The 20346-nt window shown below is 37.3% G+C and overlaps 1 protein-coding gene across 1 annotated transcript in view; it reads left to right on the forward strand.

Annotated features, from left to right (window-relative positions):
• SLIT2 (slit homolog 2 (Drosophila)) overlaps positions 1 to 6957 on the forward strand; it is a 265523-nt gene extending 258566 nt beyond the window's left edge. The window contains exons 36-38 of the mRNA XM_010001251.1: positions 963 to 1251; positions 3805 to 4016; positions 5100 to 6957. Coding sequence (XP_009999553.1) covers positions 963 to 1251; positions 3805 to 4016; positions 5100 to 5341 — 743 coding nt within the window. The 3' untranslated portion in view covers positions 5342 to 6957. The remainder of the gene's footprint in view (positions 1 to 962; positions 1252 to 3804; positions 4017 to 5099) is intronic.
• Positions 6958 to 20346: the final 13389 nt, after the last annotated feature.

Consider the following 20346-nt stretch of genomic DNA (forward strand, 5'->3'; position numbering starts at 1 on the left):
TTTATTTTCAGGTAAATAGATCCTTTTCTAATGCTTTATACTCTTTGGTATCATTTGCTTATTACTCTCAGGACGTATTTAGGCATTTGTGTGTTAATTATTTGAATGTAGTATCTTAAGAACTAACTAATTTTGGCCAATATGTTGGCAATAAATTAAAAATAAAAGACAAAAAAGCAGGGGGTGAGAGTAGAAGAAACTTCATTGTGATACGGAAACAGTGTTTTAAATTAATGTTGCATCTGAATTAGTCTTCAGTGATTAACTGATCACAACAGGATAACTACATTGCATATACCTCCTGCTCTAATTACACCTGTAACAGTTCCAGACTACAGTAGAGGAATTTCTCTGAAAATGGTTAACATAGGGGGCATTTGACAGAAATGTTTTGATGTGGATTTACTGTTAGTATTTACTATCATTGTTTAAAAATGTAATGGCAAACTGTTATTAGTTTTTTTATTAATCTGTTTTTGAGACATGCTGAACAAAAGTATTTTCTTTCCAAGAAGTTTCACTAGCAAAATTTCACATTTGAAATGTGCATGCCAGTGCCAAATTAATGAGTTGGTCCTACTAAATTCTTCTGATTTGAGTATCTTAGCAGCTTACAAAAATATCATGTATGTACTGCTAAATTTCAACAATTTCTGTTTTTCCAAGTTACAGAAACAATGTACATTCCTGGTCTTAATTGTTGTGAGCTTCTTGTATGGAGGCCTATATACATCTCTTTAGTTGGGCCTAGAGGCTTACTGGTCTGGAGCTGGATTACATGCATCCTTGACAACCAGAACAATTTCGAAATACTTGATCATTGCTCATGGTTGTAGGCTGAATATCTAAGAATAATTATATAGGAATAAATATTTCTTCAAAAGTCTTTTAAAAATAGATAAAATGGTACAGAAAATTGTTCCAAATATTGCATTGAGTATTTGCTATTATTCATTTCCTAGGCATGCCTGTGAAAAATAACATAGCAGCTTTACGCCAGTCTCCAGGACAGAATGGCACCAGCTTCCATGGTTGCATCCGTAATCTGTACATCAACAGTGAACTCCAGGACTTCAGAAATGTGCCACTGCAAGTGGGAATTCTGCCAGGTTGTGAGCCTTGTCATAAGAAAGTTTGTGTGCATGGAACGTGCCATGCTACCAGCCAGTCAGGCTTTTCCTGTGAGTGCGAAGGAGGATGGACTGGGCCCCTCTGTGATCAACAAACTAACGACCCATGTCTTGGAAATAAGTATGTCCTTCCTCAAGACGGAACAGTAGTATAATTTGCATATAAGTCTCCTGATGTGCATATTTTTTTCATAATATTTATAATTGCATAGAATTCATAAATATAATTACTATAATTATTCTCTGTTTAAAAAACTTGATGCAATTGAGATATCTTACGTTTTTATATTTTCACTCCAGGTTTTAACAAGAAAATAGATTTCTGCCTTTATGGTAGACATCTGTTGAAGTCCTTGTGTGGTCATTCTTTTTGCTGATTTGACTAGAGTATTTTAAGTTGCACATTTATATAGGTTTATAGAGAGGGTCATAGATATGTATGTGGAGAGAGAAAATTACACACGTATATGAGAGGATTGATACCTACCCATGTTCATCAATTTACTACAGAGAGAGATTCCATATTTTGGCTCATGGTCTCCCAGCATAAGAAGATCAGAAATTCAAAAGTTCAAAGTTCTTCATGATTTTTTGGTCATAGACGGCTCCTTTTCTGCTGTGCGGCTTTCCAGCAACTCTTGCCCAAGCCTGTATCATAGCCTGGGGTTGTTTAGTCATCTTCTAAGACAAGCAGAACTTTACCAAAGATCCTGACACAGATGTCTTTGATATCTAAAACAGCCTATATAGAATATGACATGATGCTAGTATCACCTGAGTAACTTCATAGATGAGATGTCCTAAAAGTGGTTGTTGTGTAAATGATGAACATAGCAAATGTTAAACACAGTGAAAACTAAACAGAAGCTATCTGCCTTGTGATTCTAAGCTTTCATTTTTGAGTTGCTTAATCTAACTGTCTTGGTATACAAGACTTCAACCACAGGAACAATTTGGAATTTTTTAGGGAATGTAGTTGCTTCAAAATTACAGTCTTGCATAATAGGGAAGTTGGAGATGCTTACGCTATTAAGTTTTATATTTGTGGGTTTTAATCCCAAGCTGAATATGTAAATGGAGGCAATGTATTGTGCCTTCCATTTGAGTATATCATGAGACCAACTTCTCATACTTTTTCCTCTTAGTGACACTTTGCTAAAGCACTTGCACAGAATTGAGGGTATAGGTGGAGAACTGTAATGTAGGTTTTGTTGATGATGAGTGTAACTTACTAATATTGGTAGACCAAAGCAGTTTAAATAGTTAATGCAAGGTTGTGAGTTAAAAAGTGTTTTGTATTATTTTAAATTTTACCAAATGTCTTACTCAAGAAGTAGAATACAAAGCTAAAAGCTTCAATAAATACAGACTATGTTATCTCAAACATTTCAAAATGAGATGTTACTCTTAACAGAACTCTTATTTTCTGTTAAATAGTTTTATAGTAGTTTTTGCAATCTTTGAATTGAAACATTGGTTTTTATTTTAGATTTAATGGTATTCTTTTGAAATATTTTCTTTTAAACATTTTCACGTATTTATTTAGACATTCCATTATCTATCTATTTATTTAGGCATTCCATTCCTCCCTACAGTGTAATCTTCACTGTAGACTCCCTACGAAACAATATGTAGATAGAAAACTTGTGTATCAAGACAAGAATTAAAGAAAGTAACAGTCTTTTTAGGAAGAAAATTTTTGACCCTGTGCCACCAAATGAACAAAGGGAAGTGATTTTATTCCAAGTCATTGGTGAAGTTTTCAGAAGACGAATTTTCCTAATCTTCAGTTAACACCTAGGAACAGGTAATTAAACATCCTCCTTTTGGGAAACACCACCCCTCTCTCAAGAGAAGTAAGACCAGCAGCGTGTTCCCATACTGTACATGAGAACTTACCAGATGCAGCTTAACTCACAGCCTTTTTAGTCTTAGCAAAAAGATTTGAGCCTGCCACAAATGTTTGCCAAAGGTCAACTGAGAGTAGCTAGTTCATTCACTTAAGTGAGAGTTGATAACGTGCAGGATCATCTAGTGTGAGTTTCGGCATGAGAACTAGGTAAGGGCTGTTGGCTTTCACTGGGGACCTGCCTCATACATTAGGTGACCATACTACTGGCAGTTGGCAATGCAGACTAATGTATTTGAAAAGTGAGCATGTGTTCAACTTTGAAAGTGCCATTGTTTGGGTCAGAAAAGTTTCATTTGGGAAGTGTCTGATCTGTCTTTGTTCTGGGAGCTCCATACTTCATGGGTGACAATATAGTTGTTGTTTTTTAATTATACAAGAACCACAGTTTCAGGTGAGTATCCTTTTTCTCTGTTTAATTCTAGTGGATTACGTTTGTGCTTTCTTTTGTTGTGTTCTTCTCAAAGCATGCTGAAGATTTAAGTAGACAGGAAACATTGGTTTTAATAGCTGTGACCTGTAAAAGTCTTCCATAACACATCTACAGTGGCTGTTTTCTGGTGAGAAAAATGTTCTCTACTGCAGCTTGTTTTGTGTAAATGTGCATACCAATTATAAACCACTTCACTGCCTCTCACTGAAAGAGAAACAAGAAACAAAAGCAATTTCTTCTGAATACAGTCCAAAGTATTTGTAGTTAATGTTGCTTAGCCTGAATTTGATGAATAATTTATTTTTATTCTCTTGGGCTTGTTTCCCCTGTAGATGTGTGCATGGTACCTGCTTGCCGATCAATGCATTTTCATACAGTTGTAAATGCCTGCAGGGACATGGGGGAGTCCTCTGTGATGAAGAGGAAATGCTGTTTAACCCCTGCCAATCCATCAGGTGTAAACATGGCAAATGCAGGCTTTCGGGACTTGGGAAACCATATTGCGAATGCAGCAGCGGATACACGGGGGACAGCTGTGATAAAGGTAAAAAAAAATATGTTAAAAGTATGTTGTTGCTTTGGTCTTAGGATAGAGGGTTTTTTATTAAAACATGAACAGCCAAAAACATTACCAACTTTTTTTTTCCCCACAACACACACATTTGTTGCTTTCTTTTTTTGCCATAAGAATGTATCTCAGTGAGAGAAAAATCAACTTTTTCCATGACTTTGTTTACATTTTGAGGATTTTTTCATCAAATGTTTTGCTGTGAAAAAAATTCTATTTTTTGCCTTTATTCTGAAACACCTTTTTGCTATATTTAACTATTACATTTTACCTGCTGTATCTTTCTGTATTTATTATTTCTCTGCCTTCTGCAACTGAGAAGCCAAATCCAATGATTCTGCTCCTAGTTTTATCACAAACTCTACTTTTGACCTCTCAGCTTCAACTGATTTATCACAGCGAATTACGCAGGTGAGATGGATGAAAACAGGATGACTTTTACCCCTACCTTTTTCTTTTTCCTTTGTCTATCAAAGCTCTCTCTCTCCCTCCCTTTCCCTTACCCCAGATGGCATTTATTTTGTATTGCGCTTAGATGTGTATAGAAAAGAAGAATATGGTTGTAGAACCTTTAACAGATGTCTCATTTTGAGCTGGTTTTATACCTCAGTAATTTATTAAGTTAGTGGAATGTAACTTGTATTAAATAACAGTTTGAATAATATTAAACTCCAGGTCTAATAAATTAAATTGCATGCTCTCTGAAACATTTCCCTATGGTAAACAGAACCAGCTGCAAGCAATGTAGGAACAGAAGATGTGTATTTTTGTAAAAGAGGAAAAGATTTAAGCTCCCAATTTTCTTGTCATTGTAATAGCTTTGTATTTATGGTTTACATATACATAATATAAACTTTACTGAAAATAGGAGGTATAGGAAATAAAACTCAGCATTAATCAAGTTATGTTTGGTAGAACCACTAGTTTCCACTCTACAGTCTGAGACAAATTTTAAAATACCAGTCCCACTGCAATTAGAAACACAACATCTTCCTTAGCAATGTCAGCTGACCCGTGTCTCAAAAGTGTATCTGTTATTTTAAATGTTGTCTTCTACAGAAATCTCTTGTCGAGGGGAACGAGTCCGAGATTACTACCAAAAGCAGCAAGGATATGCTGCGTGCCAGACGACCAAGAAGGTATCGAGACTAGAATGCAAAGGAGGCTGCTTGGGCGGGCAGTGCTGCGGGCCGCTGCGCAGCAAGAGGCGGAAATACTCCTTTGAGTGCACTGACGGGGCCTCATTTGTGGAAGAGGTTGAAAAAGTGGTGAAGTGTGGCTGTACCAATTGTCCCTCCTAAGTGTCCCTGTCACACTTGTCTTTTGAAAATGTTGTATACTTATTGACCGTGTTGGACTAATTAATGCTTCATAGTGGAAATATTTGAAATATATTGTAAAATACAGAACAGACTTATTTTTATTATGAGAATAAAGACTTTTTCTTCACTCGAAAAAAAAGATTCAAGTGCTTGAACTGAGACTTCTCATAACCAGGAGGAGCTTTGAAGAAAAAAAAAAAAGACCTGGTAACTACAACAGAGATGGGAAACTTTAACAGTTTTAACATGGATTCTTCTTTGTAACATGCTGAAGATACACTGACATTATACACATGTGACTTCAACTTAACAGCTCAGAGGTGAAGTATTGGCCAGAACATGAGTCTTGTTTTTTCTCTTTTGCATCAGTATATTTTATTGTCTTGACAGACCATAGCAATCACTTACCTATGGATGAGGGAGCATTATGAGTGAAAAAAAAACAGATTATACAGAAATAACAATTGTATGAAATACAGTTTATCTTTTGGATTTATTAAGCATCTTGAGAAGATGGGGTCCCATTTAATGGATGGGAAATGGGAGATATGAGAATATACTATAACCCTTAAATCTCCTGATGATGTATACTTTTATGTCAGCATGTTAGCAAAAGAAGTATAAAAAAGTGTTTATCTGCCCTTTTCCAGTATTAATTTTTTTGTAATATAAATGTTTTGGGGGATGATAAAAATAGATTATTGATGGATAAATTAGTAATAATATGGATTTCTGTTTCTATGAGTTCTAAACAACTCTATACAGTATTCAGTTTCATTGAGAAATATTTATTGTATCAAAGTACGTTGTACTTAACCCTTCTAGGCCATCCCTTTTGCTGTTTTTCAATGCTTTAATATATATTAATTTATATTTGTCCCAGTATTTTTGTAATTTTTTTAATTATTTTTTTTTAAGGACTGAAAAATCAGGATTTTTTGCAATAGAACTAACGTAGCATGTCGTCTTAGGGTAATGTTTTTGGTCTGTCTTTTCCTCCTCTTGCCCCTCCCTTCTTCTCCATAGAATCTGACCACTTGGTGTCACTGAATCTGAAAGTGATGACAATCTGTGGATTTCACATACAGCAGATATTCATTACACCTTCCAGGAACCTGTAATGTATGACAGAGTATGTCTTCACACTAGGTGGCAATTGTAAAGAAGTTAATTTTCCCTATATACAGTACTTACAGAAAATAAGATGGCGTGTAGCAAATGACATTAGAAGGTAGATCTTTATAAATTAATATTCCCATGGAGCTCTTTACCTTTTTTATAAAAAAAGAAAAAAAAGCTGTGCTGTCAAGAACTGTGATTTTCCCCGAATAATAAAACTACTTTACTGCCCTAATGTTCCCCATGTTAACATGTTGCTGCTAAATTATAATGTAGAATTGGTAATCAATAGTGGGTTGTGTTCTTGCAGTAAAACCCAGGGTACACTGTAAAAATGAAGATGTTTTTCAATTTTATTTTATTATTTTTTTTACAAAAAAGTTAGATGTACATGTGTAATGCAGTGTGCTTTGTCTTATTTGGACTGATATCAGTAATGCTACTGATGTTTGTAAATTAAACAAATATTTACTTCATTAACAGCTTTTATTTGTATTCTTCTGAGAAGTTTAAATTGTCTAACAGCTTTTAATTGAACATTTGTAGTTGCAAAGAATATTTGGTAAAAAAAACAGAATAAATCCCAACCCTAGATCTACTGTATTCTTTGCTGAAAATCTGAAAAAGGAAATAACTTGGGATCATTACACCTAGAGGTAGTGACATCTGAAAATGTTGGTTCATTATGAACACAGCTGAATTCATACCAAAATTAACAAAAGACCTACAAATAAAATAGACTGCATGAAAAGGCAAATTTAATCTATCCTAATACTATAACTGTTATAGAAATGGATATTTGACAGTTGTTTTAGTAAGTAATTTGATTCTTCAGAGAAAGGTTAACCAGGTTTCTCCTTTGTAATATAATATTACAGGTACTTCTCTATTTATTTCATTTCTTCTACTTCAGAATTTGTTTAAATAACCAGTGAAACAGCCTTTCGCATTAGGCCTTATTTGCAGTTTCTATGACTTCTGAATAGTCTTCTGTAAACAGAATCACAGAATCATTTTTTGTGGGAAAAGACCTTTAAGATCATGAAGTCCAACCATTCACTGAAAAAGCGGTAGCTTTGAGGAAAAAAAAAGCCATTTTTGCTTAAGAGTACTTATAGAGCATTTTTAAATAGACAGTATTATTTTTCAGTGTGTGATTAAAATCCCTGTAGCAAGCATCTGGAGTTGGACTGCTTTCTCTCCTCATTATGCTTGAGAAAGAAGAGCTTTGCACTGGTGTTCAAGCAATGCTAGCAGCTACTGATGATCCTGAGGCCATCAAGACAGGGACTTTTTGTGGTCTCTAAGCAGAAGCAAACAAAAACTTAATTATTAAAGAACAAAACAAAAAAACAACAGATTACTTTGGCACCCCTCTGTAGGAATATAAGGCACCTACATCAAACTCGGCTCACCTTCAAAACCCAAGCAGCCCTGTATTCTCACCACTGAAAGTCCTTCAGTTTCAACAAGGTGTGCCACTGCACGAGCAGAGAGAACTTTCTCAGTGGGATGGGTCACCTTGAAACATTTCTTATGCCTTAATCAAGTTTCTTGTAATGTCTTGTATTCCCCAAAACGGAAATGGTCTAAGGGAACTGTAGCTTTAGGCATAGCTACCACTGGGGAGAACTTAGTTCAGTCCAGAACAATCCAGACTCATAGGTTTTCCTTCAAAAACAGAAGTTATGCACCTTTTAGCACACTGCTAAGGTATTAAGTTTCTCTCCCAAGTCTGCTGCCTGACATAGGAATTGCTGTCATACAGTCTGCTTTTAATGTATTGAATAAAATGCATAAACAGCTTTGGAACTGAAGCCTACAACTCATTGCAGTGACCAAGTTACTCAGTTTGAATTAATACTGCATACAATTCAAATTCTTTTTTCATTAGAAACCAAGAAAACTGAAAACTTGCAGATTCCATAATTTTCTGCCAGTATTCTTAAAAGCTATAAAACAGAAAGCACTTGAATACTTCTTAATTTACACTGGCACATGCACAACTCCTACTGTCATCTCACAGATGATAAAAATGTGAGAGAGCATGGAAAAAAAGACCGTTCTTCTTAAATTAAACAGTAACAAAAGTAATAGCTTTTTTGTTAACATTGAAAGTCAGTTAAGAACAGGAATTGTCACACGTGGAACTGGATTCTGCAGCCTGTATTAAAATTTCTGAGGAAGATGGATGTGTGAGTGATAGAAATACTGTTTTAAGCAAACCAGTGGTGGGCTTTGAATAAGCTTTGAGTGGTACAGTTTATTTTCTAAGCTCTAGTGTAGTCACAATTTTATCTTGAATTTGGAATACTTTTTATTGCCATATTGAGATACCATGAGATACCATAAGATTCACTGTAATAGGATGATGCTCTGTGTAGGTGCCACAGTCAAGATTATGTTCATATGATGTTCTCAAGGCATTTACCTAGAAAGACCAGAATGCAGAGTTTTTGTAGGTGACAAGAAATCTGGCAGACCTGATGATCCACAGCGTGCTTGCAGGGATAGTAGAAAGTAGATGTTGCCTTGTTAGTTTTGATGAGATGCGTGATGATGAAGAGATGAGGGGGAGAGTGGTATGTTTTGGAACGGATCTTACTGTTAAGAAGAAAATGCCCAGAAGTTTTGGAAAAGTGTCAAGAATATTGGAGGCTGTTTGAATTAAAGCTCTATTTTAGAACGTGTATCTGTTATTGCTTGAAACTTACGTATTTGAAAGAAACCTCTTTATAGTTCTGAAAAATGCACACTTGATCTTCCTGTCTTGAGTTACCCCTATTGTTTGAGGAAAAAATTGTCTTTTTGAAGCAATTCAAAATCCCATCTTTTGGCTCCTTTTCTCCTCCTTTAGAAGCGAGGGTTATTCTCATGGTAGCTCATTAGGGATGCAAGGGTCTGTGCTTCAGCTATCTCACCTTACAGTGGAGAGCCTGGCTCATAATTTCAGTTGCCATAAAGTGCTATTCCCCAGCTGAGCCATTCAGGATTCTTGGCTTTGAGAAGAAATATTTATACACTGAGCTGGTATCTCAAATCTTATTTGAGAGTCCTGGAGTGGAAATCAGAAAATCGTTGGTAGTTGTGACTATGTAGGGGCTGTCAGGAGTAAAGTAAAGCTGAAGTGTTTGTCTGCATGCCTGGAGAGTCTGGCTCATCCTGGAGAGCCTACTGTTTTACTGTGTTCTTTATGTATTGTATTCCTGGGAGAACGGGAAGTCGTCGTGCTCATCCTTTCAGAAACGTCTGAAAGCAGAGGGGTTTTGTGTCCTTTTGCAAATAAATTGTCTAGGCTGGAAATCATAGGCCTCTTTGGCCCTCAGCCAGGTTAAACTCTGTATGTATACCTTAACATCGACCATCATCTTGGACACCAACAGCTCCTGATGTTAAAAAAATGTGAATAAATCTTGTCCTCAGTTTAATAAAACACAGATGGGAAAAGCAAACCAAACAGAGTTAACAGCTCTATTCACTAGTCTCCTGGGCTCCATGTGATTAAATCAGAGTTGGAGGGTATGTTCCTGCTGCTGCTGTTCTGGCCAGTGTCCGTAGGGGTGATGGCCAGCAAAGGAGAAGTATTCTGTCAGTGCTGCATGTCATTTGTCAAGCTGAGAAAAAACAGTCATCTCACTGAACAGCAAGACTTCTGGCTATCCCCAGCCCCAGCAAATATGCTCCAGCTCTACAGCATGACACCCATGCTGCAGGAATTTTGCTCAGCCATGGGAACAGACTTTAAAACTGCCTCCCAGATCCACAGCTTAATTTCAAAATGTTGATCTTAGTAATGCTTTCTGGCCTCTGCAACTCCATCATTTTATTTCATTCCAGTTCAGAGGTAAACTTCTGTTCTAAACATCAAGGCTCAGTGTTCTCAATCACTGTCCTATACTACATACAGATTAAGTCTTGGGTTTTGTTCCTTTTTTTTAGGTATTCATTAACATTTGTAGAAGGATCAGAAGACCTACCTTAAAAGAGAGACAGGTTACACATGCAGCTACAGAGATCAGACATTTTCATGTCCTTTATAATTTGGAAAATGTTACATTACCTCATGTGGAGCAGTCTGACATCTATAGATTTATATAAATGCACATATTTTATGACTCTATAGACTCAGACCAGGAGAACTGTTATCTGTTTTGTCTGCTATAGCTGCTTTTTTTTTTTTTTTTTCCTTTTAGGGTATTTTCCATATCACAAGAGACAAGTAAAGATAGAATTAATATGCCTGGTTTGCTTACTCTGGCATTAAGCTTCCTTAAAAAGATCCAGTAGCCTTTTTCTGGGACATTTTTCTTCTTTCTCATAGTTTTTCCCATTCTGGGCTTCAATCTGTTGTTTCTGTATGATGGCCCATTTATCCACTTTGGTTAATATCCAGGACAGATTTAATCCTTCTAAAGAGAGGGAAAGGATACCTTTTTTTTTTTTTTTTTTCCTGCAGCTGTGCCTAAAACTCTCACTGTACATCTTTAGAAGTATGTTTTCTTTCAAAGTCCTCTGAGAATAAGTTAACTTGAGCTGGTTTTACTGCAAACTTGTTTTTTGGTTCTGATTAGCTTTATTTATTTAATCACATTTCTGTGTTTCTGCTATGGTAACAGCAATACAAGTGGTACAAATTGACCTGTGCTTTAGAGGCTGCTTGCTGTTTTGAAATAGCAAGTTTAAAGAGTTTGAAGTTTGCCTGTTCTCATCTTTTTATTTTCTGTTTGGGATTTTTTTGTTTTGTTGTGGTTTTTTTTATGGGATCTCCCTCCTAATCACCCATTTTTAAGCAGTTTTATTATTATTTTCTAGGGCATTTTTAAGTCCATGAATCAGTGTCAAAAGCAAATAAAAGCAACCAACCAGAGAAAACTCATAGATCTACCAAAAACTGGTTTTATGCTCTCAAAAAAAAAAAAAAATTAAAAAAAAATTCAGAAGTAGTTGTTCATTAGTTCAAACTGTTACTTGTTTAGTAACAAAGCTATTAAGTGGCCTCTAAGTACACCCCTAGAAATAATGTAGTGTGTCCAGAGCTGGAGAAGATAGAAAAAGGGGCCTAACAGTTATCTAATTCTTGTACACCTTTTGTGGCACATTCCACCTCCACAGTGAGGCCATGTGGCACTGCCTAGAATCTATTACAGGAAAATGTTCACTGTTATCCTAAAAAAAACCAATAATAAACTCATGAGAAACTTGGCAAAGCAATGAGCAGCAAAAGGTTTGTTGATTCCTATTTGATCAAAACAGGGCTCATCATCTACTACCACAAACAGCAGAACAGCCTTTGGCATCCAACCCTTCTCTTCAGCTCTGAGCACTACTTACTTGCTTCTTCCCTGTTCCCACCAACCCAGCTCCTAGACCTGACCATGTCTGCCATTCCCACAGCCCTCCCCAATGAGACGTCTGCCTTCTCTTTGCAAGATATCACAGCAATCATGTTCCTGCACATACCTTCACTAAGACAACTGGAAGCATCTGGTAGAGACAAACCACTATGCTGGTGATGGCAAGAATTGGCAGAGGTCATTGCTAGGTTATCATCTCCATCACCTTTGGTAAGTCATGGGCAACAGGAGAGGTGCCTAAGGACTGGAGCATAGCAAATGTCACTCCAGTCTACAAGAAGGGCAAGAAGGAGGACCTGGGTAACTATAGACTGGTCAGCCTCACCTCCATCCATGGAAAGGTGATGGAACAACTTGTTTTTGGCACTATCTCTAGTTATATGATGGATGAGGGGGTCATTAAGAGCAGTCAACATGGTTTTCCAAAGGAAAGTCATGTTTGACCAACCTTACAGCCTTCTATGAGGAAATAACTAGGTGGATAGATGATGGTAGGGTGGTAGATGTGGTTTATCTTGATTTCAGTAAAGCATTTGACAGTGTCACCCACAGCATCCTGGGGTGTGTTAGAAAGGGTGTGGTTAGTAGGTCAAGGGAGATTCTCCTCCCCCTCTATGCTGCCTTGGTGAGGCCACATCTGGAGTATTGAGTCCAGTTCTGGACCCCTCAGTTCAAGAAGGACAGGGAACTGCTTGAAAGAGTCCAGGGCAGAGCCACAAAAATGATGAAGGAAAGGCTGAGGGAGCTGGGTCTCTTTAGCTTGGAGAAGAGGAGACTGAGGGGTGACCTCATCAGTGTTTACAAATATGTTAAGGGGGAGTGTCAGGAGGACGGAGCCAGGCTTTTTTCAGTGATATGCAGTGATAGGACAAGGGGCAATGGGTGCAAACTGGAACATAGGATGTTCCATGTAAACATCAGAAAAAACTTCTTTACTGTGAGAGTGACAGAGCACTGGAACAGGCTGCTCAGAGAGGTTGTGGAGTCTCCTTCACTGGAGACATTCAAAACCTGCCTAGACACATTCCTGTGTGATGTGCTCTAGGTGATCCTGCTGTGGCAGGGGGGTTGGATCTTTTGAGGTCCCTTCCAACCCCTAAGATTCTGTGATTCTGTGAAGAACATTCTGCAGCTAAGAAATACTTAAGCATTAAAAAATACTGAAGTATTATTTATAAAACTGTTACAGCAAAGTGCTTGTACCAGTCAGCAGACAAACCAACCAGTGGCTGACAAAATGTTTAATAATGAAAGCCCCACCCTGTGTGTGACACGAACAATGAGCCGTCTTCATTTGTATTCTGAAAAATATGTGTAACTTCAGGTTAATTGAAGGGAAGGATAAAGAGACCTAGACCTAGCTGAAAACCTCCTCAGCCATCATATTCAAAAGCTAGAAACAAACAGCAAAAAAAAAGATGCCCCAGTTTGTTGGGGTTTGTTTGTTTTTTAACTAAGAGAACAAAGAAAAAAACAATCAAATAGGTCAAGTACAAGTAACTAGGAAATAATGATAAGAAAGAACCAGCTCTGGCTGCATCAAATTGCTGGGCAGTGAACACACCAGGGAATTAACTGCTGTGGTTGCTCATGGGTAACAGATGCAGCCATATATTTTTAAAATTTTATGGAAAGGGCACTTAAGAGTCCAGAAAGTAGTGACTAGCCACAGAGTTCTCCAACTGTTACTTCATGCTGACATGAAAGAACCGTTTGGGGAATAACTAAGTAGAAGTGACCACAGTCCATTTGAATTTCACATGGTAATGAGCAGACTTGTAAAATGCAGAAAAACAACAGTATTAGACAAGAGAGAAGAAAATACTACAGATTTAAGACATCTAGGGCCAGATTCACTGTAGGCTCAAGCTGCTTCATGCTGTTTCAGTGATACAAAGCAGCTGCAAACCCAACTTAGCTGGCCTGGAGCCACTACAAATTCTATATGCAAGAAGAAGGACTTAATGGTTTCAGTGCTCAAAACCTGGGTTTGGAAGTGTAGCCCATCATCCAACAAGTTGGCTAAAGGAGCCATTGTTTGTGTTACCTTGGAAAAACCTTGTGCCCCTCTCGCTCCGCTCTGCCCCTCTTCCCTATGTAACCACTGATGAGGATCTGTGGCAAAGGAGCTCGCTTTTCATTGCTGCTCTCCAAACTCCAGAGGAGTGAAGAGAACTGGCAATTTGTCTTCAGCAACAGCAGTCAAAAATGAAAGACAGGAGGGCATTTTCTTTAACGAAAAAATTTTAATTAAGTTAGTGCTATTGTAGTAAAACTGCTTCTAGTGAAGTCATTTCTTTAGTGCTCACTTTTAAAGACTCACTTAATTGTGGCTCCATAAGAAAGCATTATGGAAAACAGATTCTTCTTGTAAAATCTTTTCTTTAGTGTGTGTATATATATACACAAAAACATAAAGGTAGAAGGTATAGAGTTGTTGTTTTTTTTCCCCAGAATGTGCACTTAGTTATGCCTGTTGGTTCCCCTGAGCAGCTCTGAACAACAGCAGGTATCATTCAGAATTCAAGGTTGCTGGCAGTGAGGAAGTTTGACCTAATCTGTCTTGACTTTGCACTCTTACGCATTTAAATGCAGCATGTCAGTGTGGAACACACTGTAGGTCACTGGGGTACAGCATATATTTTAGTCACATGAGCACACTAAAATAGCTGTGTGCACATGGAGATCACTTCTTTTTTTTGGTTGTTTTTAGCCAAATTAGGGGATCAAAGCCATGTAAAAACCCTCTGTAATGAAACCCGAAGCCACATGTAATGAAACCAGATAGTATTTCCTTTATGATCTAAAGTCTTTCCTGTTTTCAGGCATTACTATAAACCTACATCTTGGTCTAGTCTGTAACTGTCCAGCTTGAATTAGATTGGCAAACAGTCTGATGAATCGGGAATGATTTACAGCTTGAGGTAGAAAGGAAACAAACAACAGAATCTGAAGTTTGGCCTGGTTTAGGCTCAAAATCAAGTGTAACCTTGGGTTTTTGTCTTTCAAAATCCCAAAGGGAACACACTCCACTGAATCTTAGGTCCACCACGAAAAACATAATGCAGTGGTAAATGTAAGTTTTACCTAAATTTACCATAAATATCCTTTTCTTTTCTGAGACATTTCCTTTTAGACTTAAGGAATTTGTACAGAGGGAGATTAGGGAAATTTTTCTTGCTTGGTACCAAGAGCTGAATATTTTCTTCTTTGTTCAGAAGACAAGTAGTATATCTATCAAAGAGTGCTTTATTCATGCCATCCACAAACTTGTTCATTCTCTTTTAATTCAGCTTAAAAGGAAGATGACAAACATCAGCAGGGAGCTGTTTAGCTAAAGGAAGTGTAACATTCAGGAAAATCAATACAGATTTGCAAAGAGAGCGTGGCTTAAACTTAGCATGAAAATAATGTGATTTATAGCAGCTCTAAAGATTTGTATTTCCCATCTGCTTTGAAGTATAGTTTAGATACAATATATGTCTTCAGACAATTAGAAGATGTCTGTGAAAAATATCCTACATCATCATTTCACAAAGTGGATTCTTTCAAAAATGCTTTTTTACTGGTTTAAATAAACCCATGGGGCCAGGTTTTTCTTCAGAAATCAGGCTGGAACTTGATATCTCTACCTGCTACCAGTGCACACACATCAGGTGACACAGGCCATCTTGGCTTTCAGCATCAGCAAGCAGGAGAACAAAGCAATCCCAAAAGAAGTAGTTGTGCAAAATATGCCTTAAGCAAAATCTGAGTGAGCAGATGCTTTGCTCTGTTGGACTGGAGTAGGTGACACACTGTCCCACTTAAGGGAGAAGCTCAAACAAGGAGCTGATTGAAGCTGTTTGTATATTCCAGTACTTGACCAGAGGAAACGTAGTATATATTTTGAGACACCTTAATTTTCATGTAATTAGAAAATAATAGTATCAATAATCACAGATGCTTAAGAACATAAAACTGAAGGTATCTCTGATTCTTTATTTTTAAAAAGCATTTTGAGCACAGAATTAAGATCACAGAAGTGTGGGCCTACAAGCTTGAAACCACAACTCTTTCCATTATCAAAATACGATTCCTGGACTAAAGGGATTTCAATCTGTATCACATTACAATATATTCAATATTTAAATTCTCTTTCTTATTTAAAGGCATCCTAAACAAGAGATGAGTGTTTATGTTCCAACAGATCATGTTTCCTATTAATACCAATAGTGGGTATTCTCAAAGGACAGATGGACAGTTGAGGCTCAGCAACCCAGCCATGAAATCTATCCACACCTTGTATAAGGTCAATGATGCACAAACCCATTTAGCCACTCTTTAAAAGACTCATCAATTCCTATCTGAGTGAGCAGATGCTTTGCTCTGTTGGACTGGAGTAGGTGACACACTGTCCCACTTAAGGGAGAAGCTCAAACAAGGAGCTGATTGAAGCTGTTTGTATATTCCAGTACTTGACCAGAGGAAACGTAGTATATATTTTGAGACACCTTAATTTTCATGTAATTAGAAAATAATAGTATCAATAATCACAGATGCTTAAGAACATAAAACTGAAGGTATCTCTGATTCTTTATTTTTAAAAAGCATTTTGAGCACAGAATTAAGATCACAGAAGTGTGGGCCTACAAGCTTGAAACCACAACTCTTTCCATTATCAAAATACGATTCCTGGACTAAAGGGATTTCAATCTGTATCACATTACAATATATTCAATATTTAAATTCTCTTTCTTATTTAAAGGCATCCTAAACAAGAGATGAGTGTTTATGTTCCAACAGATCATGTTTCCTATTAATACCAATAGTGGGTATTCTCAAAGGACAGATGGACAGTTGAGGCTCAGCAACCCAGCCATGAAATCTATCCACACCTTGTATAAGGTCAATGATGCACAAACCCATTTAGCCACTCTTTAAAAGACTCATCAATTCCTTCATTCAATCTAGATCAAAATGCTGGTTTCCTCCATCTGAAGCATGAAAATGTATATAACAGATTCAGAAAAATTCCACATAATTATCCTGGTTGGTTGTGAAGTTTCCTTCAATCTTTGATCTATAATGTAGTAACATGTCAGCTCGACCAAAGTAGTTTTATGTGCAGGAAATAAGACAGGCTGAGTAGCTTCATGGTTAATTGATTAAAAGGTTCTAAGGAAGGTGCAAGATCAAAGAGCAACTTAATGGTTTTATGTTACTCTAGAGAACTGCTGGTCCAATGTCTGAAAAGTCTGACCTTGGGCAATGAAGTAACAGGCAATTATAAAAAATTTGCAAAACTAAAACACAGATCATATTTATCTAGTTCAGCATCCTCATTTCCTTTAGCAAGTAATAGGTGGCACACCCCAATGCTCTAAGACAAGCTGCATATTGTTAGCCTTTTCCCCTATACAGTCTGAATCCTGCATCCATAAAATTGACTGTTGCCTATAACTGCCCTGAATAGAAAAAAACAAACAAACAAGCAAACAACCCACAACAATAAAACAACAAAAAAAAAAAGACACAGAAACTCAGTATCACAGGATACCAAACTGCTGGTTAAAACCTATGAAAGCAAACAAATGTCAAATTACAGCTGAAGGACAGTTCCTTGTAGAGTCCTTGGTCTGAGGGATCACTCAGCTCCCTCCACTGGCTTTGGAACTGATGACACCTCATAGTTTGAAAGAGTGGATTGTATTGAGACGTATTAGGAAATGGGAGCTGCTCTAAAGTAATATAACTGCTTGCAATACAGGAAAGAACAAAAATTGTTAAAGCATTGACTCTTAGAAAAAAATTGAATAAGGCCATTCTCTAAATGACATTTTAAAACACCAATACATTCTGGTTAGGCTGTCATCACTAGGCTATTCAAGACTCTCACGAGCACAATTTGGTTTATGTCTTCTGAATATGAGCATTATAATTACAGAGAGGTAAAGGAGCAATACTGGGAATATTCGGGAAAGGAAGGCAAGAACTGCACACAATAGGATTTCTGCAAGCTGCACTGTAACCTGATTCCAAATTTTTCTGAGTCCTGATCCAGTGTGGTATTTTGTACCCAGATAATAGTTTGTTTTACTTGAACAATTAGGACAATCAGTTAAGGCACCAATGCTTAAAAAGACTGGAGTTATACTCAGTGCCTGGGCTTCTGGAAAGCAGTATTCCAGGTGTTTATAAGTCACATGCAGCCTCGCCTTCATGGATCAATGGCTTCACAAGTCACAAGCAGAGCTGAAGTAAAAGAAAAAATAGCAAACACATTTTTCCAGTTCTGTATTAATCCTGTTCTCATAAAACCCAAGGAATCATTACATATTACATGGTTTTCCATGTATGTACTAATTTCACCTCTTACTGTGAAGTAAGGCCCCTTCCTCAGGCAGTCCTGCTACTGTTTCCACCTGAGCAAAGAAAAGAACTCTTTCTCCAGGTGTTTATCGCCCCTACGATGTCATCAGGAGCCCATGGCCATGTGATGGAAGCTACCACAAGATGTCCACACCTTAGAGCAAAAATATGAAGGCAATATCCAGTCTGAGAACAACCTTCCTTGAAGGAAAGTCTTTCTGTTAGAGACATCTAGCAAATTAATTGAATAGCCTCTATAGCAAACAGATACACAGTCACATAAAATGTCACAAAACAAGAAACTTGGGAAGATTCCTCTCATCTGTTTATTATAAATTAATTAACACATCTGCCAATGTGTTAATGACACCATAGTACCCTCTACCATTACTGTCTTCTATTTAAATTAACATGACTTTCAGGTCAAGGATGTAAAAGTTCCCTGTTGTTCTATTTACTTAAAACAAACAAACAAAACTCTACTACTGCTCCTGCTGGCCTGCTTCGATCCACAAAGAAGAATACCCCACTTGAGCTGACCAGCTGACAGCTCTGCTAAGTGCCCGATAAGCTGCCTTCCCTGGGTTACCACTGAGTGGGAACTTCTGAGCTGTGTAATGGGATTAGCTTTCCCACACCATTCCCGGAGAGCCCATTGTTGAAAGAGGAATAGTTTTATTCATGGCAACAAGTCAAACACAAACCCTTGGCAAGCCAAATTAAGAAAAAATAAACAAACAAATGGAGTTTTGGCAGAATATGGGATTTGCCCTATTGGGAATTTCTTTGTGAACTGATGGAGAAGTTGACTGATCTGGAATGGACCACTACATTTACAATGGAGTTAAAAAGTAAGTCTTTAAAGACTCTTCTTTTGTTTTGATAAAAGATCTTTCATTACCTCAATGCCCTTTCCTCCACGAAAGTCCTAAAAGAACAATTCCAACTCAGCAGCACATCTTTGGGATGGGGGTGGGGAAGGAAATGCTAACTCTTAGATTTTCTGGGGAGAAGCATTGAATTAGCAATTTTATAGTTTTGCAAGTACAAAAGTCAGTTGTTGTGATTTAAGGATATAATAATTTTCAATGTGCAAATTCCCTTTATTGGAGTATAAGTGGCGCCTTGAGGGCATATGAAAGCATTGAACTGGGCCTGGCAGAATCAGTTTTATTGTATTCTACTGTGCAGAAACAATTACTTTAGTACAAATTGTCATATGCCATTTTTCAGTCTGATCCAGTTCAGCCTTATGATTGTAAATTACTTGTAGTTGTGAGATATATCCAAATGCCTGTGGTTAGTACTTTCTTGAACCTTGTATTTTATAATCCCAAATTCTCTTTTGTTTTATTCTAGCCACAGACACTTTTGTCCTCATTTAAAATTTTATAGTCATACTTCCAGTCTTTTCACAATTCTTTTCAAAATTGCAATTGCATTCTCCAAATGGTTCTGCTTCAATGTTCTAAAGTACTTCAAAGAGACCCACTGGAACTGGTACTTCCTATTTTCTTATTCAAAATCTTTGGTGGATCAGATGTGCTTCCAATGTGTTGTTATTGTCACTGAGGCTTTGATTGTAGCTTGGTGCTCCTGAAGCTTGGTGCTTCTGTTTTTCATAATGAGCCTGTAGCCACATACAAAGTTAACATGCATTTGCACATGCATCTTCAGCCTGTTGTGTATCTCACAATTTTGTTAGTAATTATGGTATATTCATATATAATTCTTTTTGTTTGTTTGTTTATGCATCAATGAAGCACCTGGTGAAATAGAGCGTGGTGCACAGTCTCACAAATTTCCAATACTAAGCACAACTGAGAGGCAGGGTGAAGTGCCCCAGGGCAGGGTAACATAGCAGATATATCACAGTAGAGATTAGAACAAAGCCCTATGAAAGGAGCTAGGTTGTGCTGTGAAGGTATTATCAGCTCAGTTAGAACTAATTTGGGAAACCCTCGTCACTACAGTGTGTTTTTAAGTCTGAAATATCTCATCATCTTGCAAAAATAAGCCTTCTATCTTATTAGAATAACTACTGAGCTTTCAGATTGTGAGGATGATTTCTCGTACGTGCTACCACCACACCAGGAACTGGGGAAATGTGCTGAGCTGGAGTCAATAAGCCCAGTCAGACCTTGATGAGAGCTTCCTGCT

Source organism: Chaetura pelagica, unplaced genomic scaffold, assembly GCF_000747805.2.
Source record: "Chaetura pelagica isolate M959 unplaced genomic scaffold, ChaPel_1.0 scaffold547, whole genome shotgun sequence".
NCBI lineage: Eukaryota > Metazoa > Chordata > Aves > Apodiformes > Apodidae > Chaetura > Chaetura pelagica.